The 12,683-nt window shown below is 40.6% G+C and overlaps 1 protein-coding gene across 1 annotated transcript in view; it reads right to left on the bottom strand.

Moving 5' to 3' along the window:
- LOC122130552 (NXPE family member 1-like) overlaps positions 1–12,104 on the bottom strand; it is a 39,828-nt gene extending 27,724 nt beyond the window's left edge. The window contains exons 1-2 of the mRNA XM_042705261.1: positions 12,038–12,104; positions 11,451–11,512 (exon numbers count right to left, since the gene is read on the bottom strand). Coding sequence (XP_042561195.1) covers positions 11,451–11,512; positions 12,038–12,074 — 99 coding nt within the window. The 5' untranslated portion in view covers positions 12,075–12,104. The remainder of the gene's footprint in view (positions 1–11,450; positions 11,513–12,037) is intronic.
- Positions 12,105–12,683: the final 579 nt, after the last annotated feature.

Raw genomic sequence — 12,683 nt, 5'->3', positions numbered from 1 at the left:
GCATCATATCAGATTGAGCAATCCCTCACAAACTGGATTGAGCGCATGAGTAGAACCTATTTAGTCTTGCTGATCTGACAAAAAACCTCAGTGAAAAAACACGGAAGGGAGTCAAACAGTACCTCTGCCTCAATGAAGGGGATGGTCGGATTTATGCTTGTTCTGCCGTTGCTCTTCGTCTACACTTATATTTGACCTTGACTGCGAAAATGGAAGATTCTATAGCTAAACTAAAACATTTCACTTAGCTATGTCTAACTGGCTTGCAAAGAATCTGTCCACAATTTTCAATGAATTAGCCTAATCTGCAGCGATATGCGTGAGGATAATTACTCATGCATCTTCAATTGCTGAAAGAATTTACGTTGTATTAGGCCTATCTAGATGGAACCGGGAAGGCTGGCTTGTTACCTGCATCATCGTATTTGAAAGCACGTTATTAAAAGCGCTTGTCCCTGTCTTAATGCGATGTTGTGCGAACCAAAGCAACATTTAAAAATGTGAATTGATCTTCTTCAGTCTTACTTTGTACTTGAGGCCTTTTGCGGGCATCTGTGTGAGTGAAAGCACTCGATGGTCTCTTCAAAAATCGCCTGATATCCATGGCTAATGAATCCATTCCGAACGGTTAGGCAGGCAGACTAATCCACAACGTGTAGGCCAGGGGTACTCAATTAGAAACCCAAAAGGTCCACTCGCCAAAATTTCCATTCAGTCCAGGGTCCGGAACAGTGACGGTCAAAATCCAAAAACATAATTCCAACAAAAACGTTCGAACTATGCACAAAAGGTGATGTGGTCTAGCCTTATTTGTGTTGAAAGGTGACACTTTTTTTGTGGTTTAAACTTGGGCATAAAAGGTGTGAAGGCCAGGCGGAGGCACTGATGTAAGTGTTCATTAGTGAGTGTGCTCCTGTATTTGTTTTTGACCATATTCATGGTTGAAAAGGCAGACTCACAACTCACGAGGTATGCACGCTCTTGTTGTGTGGCTGATCTAACTATTACACTGCATGTTGCTTGGTATGATTGCAGATGGTTTATTTTTCTGCCCCTTACCTCAGAGTTCTGCGGGTATTTTTGTTCGAAGTGTGCATGCTTTGTTTCATAGTGACGTTTTACGTTGCCACTTTTGACAAGGGCAACCGTCTCGTTGCAGATTAAACACATCGGTTTTGTGCTCCCCACAGGCAGCACAAATGCATACTTGTCAGTCCACTCTGTCTTAAATTCGCGATTTTTGGAATCAACTTTTCGTTTTTTGTCGGGTTTAAAGCACGCCATGATTTTCGTTTGCTGAGAAAAAGATACCATTCACAAATCTATCTGCCCGCGTTGTTGCTATTGACACACACAACCTGCGTGACCCACAGAGCTCGCGGCCAACATTGAGTGAGTGAGTTGTCATAGTGATGTGGTTATTACAGCTCCTGATTGGACCTCTGGATTGGACACGGAAGATAAAAACCACATCGGAAAAAAAGATACAGCGCGAAATCACGCACCAATGAAAACTCGCTTGGATCATGATTAAATTAAATTAGATTAGAATGTTGATACCAGTGCATGAAATGCAAAAGTTAAGAAAGGAAGAAGAAAAGTAAGAAGATTGAAAGAAGGAAAGAAGAGTAAAAGAAGGAAAGAAGAAAGGAAGAAGGAAAGAAGAAAAGAAAGAAGAGTGAAGAAAGGAATAAAGAGTGGAAGAAGGAAAGAAGAGTGGAAGAAGGAAAGAATAAAGGAAAGAAGAGTGAAGAAAGGAAAGAAGAAAAGAAAGAAGAGTGAAAGAAGGAAAGAAGAAAGGAAAGAAGAGTGAAGAAAGGAAAGAAGAGTGGAAGAAGAAAAGAAATAAGGAAAGAAGAAAGGAAAGAAGAGTAAAAGAAGGAAAGAAGAGTGGAAGAAGGATAGAAGAGTGGAAGAAGGAAAGAAGAGTGAAGAAAGAAAAGAAGAGTAGAAGAAGGAAAGAAGAGTGGAAGAAGGAAAGAAGAAAGGAAAGGAGAGTGGAAGAAGGAAAGAAGAGTGGAAGAAGGAAAGAAGAAGAGTGGAAGAAGGAAAGAATAATATTCCTAGTTATACAGTTGAATGGAGAGGGACAGAGAGAAGAGGAGCCTTGGAACCTTGGCGCAGGTGTCAGTGAAGCACAGGTGCAAGCCAGTTTAAAGACCCTATTATGATGTCATAATGGCCCAATGTAAGTCAATGGGAGAAATTGTATTAGTTTTTATTTAATATTTTAAAAAGTATAAAGTTTAGAAAAATGAAAAATACATAGCATAAGTGTCCTTTACAAGACCTACGCAGCAAAGTTTGAACAAAGTTTCTAAGTTAAGCGGTTCGAGCTGAATTAAGCGCAGAAGTTCGGTACAAAGAATAACTAGAAAATGCATTTCCTGAAGGAAATACCAGTGCATGAAATGCTAAAGTTAAGAAAGGAAGAAGAAAAGAAAGAAGAGTGAAAGAAGGAAAGAAGAAAGGAAAGAAGAAAGGAAAGAAGGAAAGAAGAGAGGAAGAAGGAAAGAAGAGTGGAAGAAGGAAAGAAGAAAGAAAAGAAGAGTGAAGAAAGGAAAGAAGAGTGGAAGAAGGAAAGAAGAGTGGAAGAAGGAAAGAATAAAGAAAAGAAGAGTGAAGAAAGGAAAGAAGAAAAGAAAGAAGAGTGAAAGAAGAAAGGAAAGAAGAGTGGAAGAAGGAAAGAAGAGTGAAGAAAGAAAAGAAGAGTGGAAGAAGGAAAGAAGAAAGAAAAGAAGTGGAAGAAGGAAAGAATAAAGAAAAGAAGAGTGAAGAAAGGAAAGAAGAGTGGAAGAAGAAAAGAAAGAAGGAAAGAAGAAAGGAAAGAAGAGTAAAAGAAGGAAAGAAGAGTGGAAGAAGGATAGAAGAGTGGAAGAAGGAAAGAAGAGTGAAGAAAGAAAAGAAGAGTAGAAGAAGGAAAGAAGAGTGGAAGAAGGAAAGAAGAAAGGAAAGGAGAGTGGAAGAAGGAAAGAAGAGTGGAAGAAGGAAAGAAGAAGAGTGGAAGAAGGAAAGAATAATATTCCTAGTTATACAGTTGAATGGAGAGGGACAGAGAGAAGAGGAGCCTTGGAACCTTGGCGCAGGTGTCAGTGAAGCACAGGTGCAAGCCAGTTTAGTGACCCTATTATGATGTCATAATGGCCCAATGTAAGTCAATGGGAAAATTTGTATTAGTTTTTCTTTAATATCTTAAAAAGTATAACGTTTAGACAAATGAAAAATACATAGCATAAGTGTCCTTTACAAGACCTACACGCCAAAGTTTGAACGGAGTTTCTAAGTTAAGCGGTTCGAGCTGAATTAAGCGCAGAAGTCGGTAAAAAGAATAACTAGAAAATGCATTTCCTGAAGGAAATACCAGTGCATGAAATGCTAAAGTTAAGAAAGGAAGAAGAAAAGAAAGAAGAGTGAAAGAAGGAAAGAAGAAAGGAAAGAAGAAAGGAAAGAAGGAAAGAAGAGAGGAAGAAGGAAAGAAGAGTGGAAGAAGGAAAGAAGAAAGGAAAGAAGAGTGAAGAAAGGAAAGAAGAGTGGAAGAAGGAAAGAAGAGTGGAAGAAGGAAAGAATAAAGAAAAGAAGAGTGAAGAAAGGAAAGAAGAAAAGAAAGAAGAGTGAAAGAAGAAAGGAAAGAAGAGTGGAAGAAGGAGAGAAGAGTGAAGAAAGAAAAGAAGAGTGGAAGAAGGAAAGAAGAAAGAAAAGAAGAGTGGAAGAAGGAAAGAATAAAGAAAAGAAGAGTGAAGAAAGGAAAGAAGAAAAGAAAGAAGAGTGAAAGAAGGAAAGAAGAAAGGAAAGAAGAGTGGAAGAAGAAAAGAAAGAAGGAAAGAAGAAAGGAAAGAAGAGTAAAAGAAGGAAAGAAGAGTGGAAGAAGGATAGAAGAGTGGAAGAAGGAAAGAAGAGTGAAGAAAGAAAAGAAGAGTAGAAGAAGGAAAGAAGAGTGGAAGAAGGAAAGAAGAAAGGAAAGGAGAGTGGAAGAAGGAAAGAAGAGTGGAAGAAGGAAAGAAGAAGAGTGGAAGAAGGAAAGAATAATATTCCTAGTTATACAGTTGAATGGAGAGGGACAGAGAGAAGAGGAGCCTTGGAACCTTGGCGCAGGTGTCAGTGAAGCACAGGTGCAAGCCAGTTTAATGACCCTATTATGATGTCATAATGGCCCAATGTAAGTCAATGGGAAAATTTGTATTAGTTTTTCTTTAATATCTTAAAAAGTATAACGTTTAGACAAATGAAAAATACATAGCATAAGTGTCCTTTACAAGACCTACACGCCAAAGTTTGAACGGAGTTTCTAAGTTAAGCGGTTCGAGCTGAATTAAGCGCAGAAGTCGGTAAAAAGAATAATAAGAAGTAGAAGAAGAATAAGAAACGAAGGAATAACAATACAGGGCATTTCATGCACTGTAATAAGAAACGAAGGAATAACAATACAGGGCATTTCATGCACTGTAATAAGAAGCCTAGGAATAACAATACAGGGCATTTCATGCACTGTAATAAGAAGCCTAGGAATAACAATACAGGGCATTTCATGCACTGTAATAAGATTTGGACTGCTGATGCTGGAACATGGAACACCTGAATAGACAGAAAAAGTTACACAGAAAGTCTGCCCATGTGGAAAAGGCTGCCACAAGGCAAAGAGGCCTTCTCAGGAAGGCCACGAGACATAGAGAATCTGTAGGCCTTCTCCTCTGAACAGGTCAAGAAAGGGCAAGATAACTGTTTTCACAGGAGAACAGTCAGCAGTGTGAAAACAGTCCAGGCTCCTCTGAAAAGGGCAAGACGACTATTGTCACAGGTTAACAGTCAGCAGTGTGACAACCCTCCAGTCTACAAATTGTTCAAAACGTATCAGCAAAAGAGTTCGATGTGGTTAATTCTGAGAAGTAGCAAGGACAGAGGTGCAAGGAAGAAGAGATGTAGTTAGAACTGTATAAAATGGGTAGGAGGAGGCTTTGTCCTTAGTTCATCTGCCTGATCGCTCTTGCCTTATGCTTAGAGTTTTTGAGATGCTCCATTGACCAGCTCAGCAGCAGTTAATTCCTCTGAAATAAACCATTCAGTATCTTCACACCTGTTTGCCTTGAGAAGTTTCTTGAGAAGCTTTTAGAATTTTCCACGACATATTATATCATCCCTTGGATAATAATAAGGCTATCTCTGTTCCCTGTAATCTCTCGACCAATGTCAGCAGTCAACTAAGCATGGTTAGTGTCTGTAGTAAATTGATGAATTACTGTGCAGGAAAAACAGCAGCCTGAAGCTACAGATGTAAAGCAGGGTGGTGATGAATCAGCATCAGGGGTTCAGGTGAGATGTTGAATTGTCCATTTTGGTAAAGATTATGTGGGTATATTTTTTATGTTTAGAAGAACATGGATTAACGTTAAAGTCAGCACTAAAGACACGCCACAGGCATATTCCAAGAAACCCCTGGTGAGGAGGGGGTCTCAGGGGGTCCACACACAGGGGTACCCAGCGAAGAGGTACAGGGGTACCCAGCGAAGAGGGAATAGTTAATGCTGATTGATTTGGGCAAATAGCCAAACAGAACAGACCACATGAAGATATGGGCCGCTCCCACAATGAGATGATCCATGGGCATCCCCTTATTGAATTGTAAGAAGTTACGGTTTCAGGCAAAGTGGTATAGTCAGTCAGAAAAAGTTTTTTATATACATGTTGGATATAGAATATACTGTTACTGTATATTGGCATAGACAGTGCTGTAGTGGTAAAATTAGAGGTGGGTAAACTATGAATTTTGTGATCAGACAGACCTCGACCCGATGCAACACGACGCAATGCAACACCACGCGAAGCAACGCAACTCTGTAAGGCTGACCTGGCTATATTCCATTATGTTTTCAGTTAAAGATATATAATCAATGACAGTGAATAGATGTGTTCGTAGTTTATAAAATTTCAAGAAAACAGTAAAGAAAAGTATGTGTAGGCCTCACAAAAATGAAGGGGGTGGTGGGGGAGACAAAAGAAAGGACCTCTATAGGACCTAAAAAAAATTAAGGCCCAGGGTGTTACAACTGAAAAGTATAATATAAAAAGAAACCATGCTGCAATTAAACACTTCCCCTGTTCTTTAACCGTTGGAGAAACCTGCCTGGCAAGGGTGTGTTCTGGGGTTCATGGCTCTCCTGTGCTTCACCAGCCTTCACATACTGTGTTGGATTGAACACTCATGTAGGCTATAACTACCTATGTCAGCATAAATAGCCTTTACAGCATGTTTTTCTTTTCACATTGAGAACTGACTTGTTTTCAAATAATCTATGTTTCCAGTGTATTTCGCTTACAGGCTACTCTACACCTTTCATGACTTCAAATAACGTATTGACGTAGTGAAGCAACAGCTTGGCTCCCCGCTCATGTTTCTATGCAAGAGCACGGACGTGCGGTCAGGGGAGGCAGAGCAAAAAAATAAATATTAATATTTTTCTACTGATCTGTGGTATAAATGTATTTTCTGCATGATTCCAATCATTTCGAGCATTTTTATAATCAAAATCGCTGAATTTGCGCATGTCCTGTTCAAACAGACAGGAGACAGCGAGACGGTGAGGCAGCGACGAGTGTTGCTACCGGATCGTAGTCCTCTACGGGATGGTAGTCGCGCATGCGCACTACCCGACCAGTCGCTACCCGATGGTAGTCGCGCACATCGCGCATGCGCCACTTTGCGACACTGTAGACAGCGGTGTCGCTACCGGATGGTAGTCCTCTACCGGATGGTAGTCCCGCACATCGCGCATGCTCAGACACAAACGGTTTACGGCAGAAGGCTCAACGTCAACATGTGGGGTTGTCTTAACGCATAATGTGAGTATATTTAATGTAATATTTATTTATTAAAAGTGTGGAGGCGGAGTAAGGGTAAAAGCCAAATAGTTTGTATTATGAAGAAGTGAGAAAATATAGCAGTAGGTAAAACAAATAAAGGATTGATGTGCTAGCCAATATAACTTGACAGGGAGAACAAAAAAGGATATCCAGTTGTCAAGTTGTCCTAGTTTTTTGTTCGTTGTACTATTCCCCAACTTGAAACAGGGACTGAATCATCTACATGGAGGATTTGGGTAACTGGATTCCACTCAAATTGCTGAATAACTGAGTCCCAGGCAGTAGCTACGTTTCCACTTTTCCTTTTCTTTTTCAGTTTAGCAGCATTTGTCCTTGCCATTAGTCACTCAGCCATTAGCCATTAGCTAAAAAACCGGCTGCCTCTCCAGACTTCGTAGACTCTCAGGTTCGCACAACACTCCATAAACACAGCACGAGCGAGTTCTTTCCAGCGCTTGCTGTGCCGTTTCAAACTACTCTCTCGTACCTGCATGTAGCTCAATTAGGCACCTGATATTTTCATCTCTGCGTCGCGTGTGTGACGTTGCTGCGGTTGCGTTGATTGGACCTTGATTGAATGGTTCAGCTGGTTAGTCTGCTCGCTCCCGATTCAAAGTGAAATAGTCACCACTACTTTTTTTTGTCAGTTTTTATCCCGTGTATTTATTTTTTCTTAAAATCCCAAAGTGAAGTTTAAAAACACAGTTTGACTCGACACCAGTATATCTTTAACTTCTTTATCACACAAACGTTAAGAACTTACAGCTGTATACAATGACCAAACTTCTTAAAGTATACCGTCTTTCGCGAACTTCTATCAGCTTTAGCCAGCGATTGTATTCCGCTGTCTAAAGTGTCGCATGCGCGATGTGCGCGACTACCATCGGGTAGCGACTGATCGGGTAGTGCGCATGCGCGACTACCATCCGATAGAGGACTACCATCCGGTAGCGACAAGCGGAATACAATCGCTGGCTAAAGCTGATGGAAGTTCGCGAAAGACGGTATACTTCAAGAACTTTGGTCATTGTATACAGCTGTAATTTCTTAACGTTTGTATAATAAAGAAGTTAAAGATATACTGGATATCCTCTTTTGTTCTCCCTGTCAAGTTATATTGGCTAGCACATCAATGCTTTATTTATTTTACCTACTGCTATATTTTCTCACTTCTTCATAATACAAACTATTTGCCTCCGTCTCCACACTTTTAATAACTAAATATTACATTAAATATACCCACATTATGCGTTAAGATAACTGTCGCTACACGATGGTAGTCCTTTGGGGGATCGTAGTCCCTCACATTGCGCATGCGTCATTTTGCGACACTGTCGACTGCAAAGCTGCGCGCGCATGCGTCACAACGACAGATCCGTTTTCAATCATGGAGAAAAGCGACGAAAGCCAGTTTTTTGAAAACATGACCATTTATTTAAAAACAAAGAAGATGTCACAGTGGACAAAACAGATGAGGTGGAGGATCAAAAAGTCTCTCCCCAGTTTCGTTTCATATGTTGACGTAGAGCCTTATGCTGTTAGCCGTTTACAACATAATTAAATATAACATTAAATATACCCACATTATGCGTTAAGACAAGCCCCATATGTTGACGTTTAAACCGTTTACAACATTATTAAATATTACGTTAAATAAACCTACATTATGCGTTAAGACAAGCCAGATATGTTGATGTTGATGTTGAGCCTTATGCCGTAAACCGTTTGTGTCTGAGCAGGCGCAATGTGAGGGACTACGATCCCCCAAAGGACTACCATCATGTAGCGACAACAACCCCATATGTTGACGTTGAGCCTTCTGCCGTAAACCGTTTGTGTCTGAGCATGCACGATGTGCGGGACTACCATCCGGTAGCGACAACGAGCTGTCTCAGATTGAGCAATCCCTCACAAACTGGATTGAGCGCATGAGTAGAACCTATTTAGTCTTGCTGATCTGACAAAAAACCTCAGTGAAAAAACACGGAAGGGAGGCAAACAGTACCTCTGCCTCAATGAAGGGGATGGTCGGATTTATGCTTGTTCTGCCGTTGCTCTTCGTCTACACTTATATTTGACCTTGACTGCGAAAATGGAAGATTCTATAGCTAAACTAAAACATTTCACTTAGCTATGTCTAACTGGCTTGCAAAGAATCTGTCCACAATTTTCAATGAATTAGCCTAATCTGCAGCGATATGCGTGAGGATAATTACTCATGCATCTTCAATTGCTGAAAGAATTTACGTTGTATTAGGCCTATCTAGATGGAACCGGGAAGGCTGGCTTGTTACCTGCATCATCGTATTTGAAAGCACGTTATTAAAAGCGCTTGTCCCTGTCTTAATGCGATGTTGTGCGAACCAAAGCAACATTTAAAAATGTGAATTGATCTTCTTCAGTCTTAGTACTTGAGGCCTTTTGCGGGCATCTGTGTGAGTGAAAGCACTCGATGGTCTCTTCAAAAATCGCCTGATATCCATGGCTAATGAATCCATTCCGAACGGTTAGGCAGGCAGACTAATCCACAACGTGTAGGCCAGGGGTACTCAATTAGAAACCCAAAAGGTCCACTCGCCAAATTTCCATTCAGTCCAGGGTCCGGAACAGTGACGGTCAAAATCCAAAAACATAATTCCAACAAAAACGTTCGAACTATGCACAAAAGGTGATGTGGTCTAGCCTTATTTGTGTGAAAGGTGACACTTTTTTTGTGGTTTAAACTTGGGCATAAAAGGTGTGAAGGCCAGGCGGAGGCACTGATGTAAGTGTTCATTAGTGAGTGTGCTCCTGTATTTGTTTTTGACCATATTCATGGTTGAAAAGGCAGACTCACAACTCACGAGGTATGCACGCTCTTGTTGTGTGGCTGATCTAACTATTACACTGCATGTTGCTTGGTATGATTGCAGATGGTTTATTTTTCTGCCCCTTACCTCAGAGTTCTGCGGGTATTTTGTTCGAAGTGTGCATGCTTTGTTTCATAGTGACGTTTTACGTTGCCACTTTTGACAAGGGCAACCGTCTCGTTGCAGATTAAACACATCGGTTTTGTGCTCCCCACAGGCAGCACAAATGCATACTTGTCAGTCCACTCTGTCTTAAATTCGCGATTTTTGGAATCAACTTTTCGTTTTTTGTCGGGTTTAAAGCACGCCATGATTTTCGTTTGCTGAGAAAAAGATACCATTCACAAATCTATCTGCCCGCGTTGTTGCTATTGACACACACAACCTGCGTGACCCACAGAGCTCGCGGCCAACATTGAGTGAGTGAGTTGTCATAGTGATGTGGTTATTACAGCTCCTGATTGGACCTCTGGATTGGACACGGAAGATAAAAACCACATCGGAAAAAAAGATACAGCGCGAAATCACGCACCAATGAAAACTCGCTTGGATCATGATTAAATTAAATTAGATTAGAATGTTGATTTTGGCTTCGGTCCAGATTTAATTGCGTCTGGGTCCGGATCCGGACCGCGGTCCGCCTATTGAGTACCCCTGGTGTAGGCTATGTGTTTACATACTTCCTGGATCCTTACTGGTGTCGCCGCCACAGCCGCAAGGCACTGATTGGAGGGTCACAGACCATAATACAGCGCAGATGAAAATGATTCAGACCACAGCGTTTATATGTTCAACAATATCAAACTTAGTTTTAGGTGATTTAAAATGACACCAAATTTATTTCGGATTATTCCAACGGCAGAATACAAGGAGCGGGGAACTTTGAGATGCGTAAACGCCACTTTGAGATGCGTAAACGCTATTTAGAGGTGCGTAAACGCTATTTCCAAAATTCCAGAGGTGCGTAAACGGCGTTTACGTGCGTTTACCCTCCACTACAGCCCTGTTTGCATGTATCAGGTGGGTCACGTTTTGCACTTGTGTATTTTGTGCACGTGTTAGCTCTTTCCGTGGATGTATGTGACAGAGGAGCTGAGCGACTTGCTAACTTCTGTCCAACTGATTTTATTTTCTTCATTTGCATGTATCAGCAATAAAATTGCGAATATCAGGTCGGTGGCTGTGTCCTTAAATAACACAACGCAGAGTGAAACAGCGAGGGAAAGATTACCTCTGTTACACTTGCATGCCTAAATTGCTGTATTATTGGTGAGTGCGAAATACCGGCGGCCGCGGCAGGCCAACTCTGATACACATTAGATATTATATGGCAGGCCAAATAAATTACACCGTGGCCCATTCAAATCAATGGAACCTTTTGCAACATTCAGAGGAGCCGGCGGGTCTGAAGAAAACGCTTGGTGTGTGGTCTAAGCAGCCATTCCCCAGAGAGCGTCACGTGACTCCTCCATAATAACAAAAAGAAAACTAGAAGTATTAATAACCATTTGTGAAAATAATATATATTTTCATTATGATTTTGTGTTTTTCTATGTTTTGTTTCTGTTAATTTAATCTTCAGAGTTTATGAATGCTACAGTACTTCCTTTCAAATGATGGAAGTGGTTTATCATCAAATTAAACAAGCACTTAATGCATGCATCCTGTCGAATTGGTCTCTGTGCTTCAATACTGTTAAAATAGAACAAAATAAAATATTATTAAAACAAACAAATATCAACCTACCCAGGAAAACAGAAGTCCGAGTGACAAAATCACAAAGCCATGCTGCAGGATCTGACCACACCCTAGAAACAAGAAAGTTAAGTCAGTTAATCTTCATCAAAACTACAGTTATAACTCAATTCGTCTTCATCAAAACTACAGTTGTAACTCAATTCAAAAACTATAACCTTTGTTCCTCGTGTCTGACTCCTCACGCCCCTGCCCTTCATTGTCTGCCCCGCCTTGATTGTTTTCACTTGTCCCCTAGTTATATATGGTGTATATAGTCTGTGTATTCTTGTTACTTGTTGCGTGGTTTGTTCTTTGTATTTCTCTGTGTTGCCAGCGTTCCATGTTTGTTAATTGATTTACTCGTGTTTCTGACCTTGGACTGTATAACGACTACTCTATTGCATAATGCCCTTTTGGCTATGTTTGCTTGCGCTTGGACTGACCATCTGTGTACCGAATCCTGCTAAGTAAAACATTGCGTTTGAGTTCTGCAGGATCACCTACAATCTGTAACAAGTACGGAGCCAACTTAATGACATTTTAACTGGTTACATTTAGTCTACTGCAGAATGAATAATTTGACAACAACTACTCACGCAGTTTGGGTATCCATGTGTGGGTCTTTGATTCCATTCCACTTCTGATTGCTTTGCGTGGTGCCGCAAACTTCTCTCAGTGTTTGGTGCCTTAATGAGAAGTGCTGATGGGACTGTGTTTTATGGCATGTGTTGTCTGTCCTGTATTTTCAATCGTAAGAATTCATTAACATCATTCTATCTAAGTACAGTTCCAATGCATGTGATGTTTTTCTCATAAATTACTATGCAGCTTAAAAGTCTTCAATAAAACTTTGAATGCACACTTCTGATTTTGGGAAGCTATTTTTTTGCTATTGTTAGGTGGGGCACTGTTTAGTGAATAGCTGACTACCAAGCTGGCATTGTGAGATTTTAATGTTAATCAGCTAAGTAAAACTGGCCAACTGATACACACTAGGGATGGGCATAATTAAGACGATCGATTAATTGATCATTAAGAATTTCCTCAATGACATTATTTTTTCATCGATAAAACTAATGCATGTTCTGTTGCGTAGTGTGCGTGTAATTTATTTATTTTAGGGCTGTCAAAGTTAACGCGTTATTCTATGAGATTATTGTGGCTGAGATTAATGCAATAAAATATTTTAAACGCAGTTAACGCAACTTTGTTTACGTCCGGTGTGCGTTGACCCATGGCACG

This window comes from Clupea harengus, unplaced genomic scaffold (genome assembly GCF_900700415.2).
Source record: "Clupea harengus unplaced genomic scaffold, Ch_v2.0.2, whole genome shotgun sequence".
Classification (NCBI taxonomy): Eukaryota; Metazoa; Chordata; class Actinopteri; order Clupeiformes; family Clupeidae; genus Clupea; species Clupea harengus.
The sequence above is the reverse complement of the archived record's forward strand: the minus strand, read 5'-3'. Positions and strand labels throughout refer to the sequence as shown.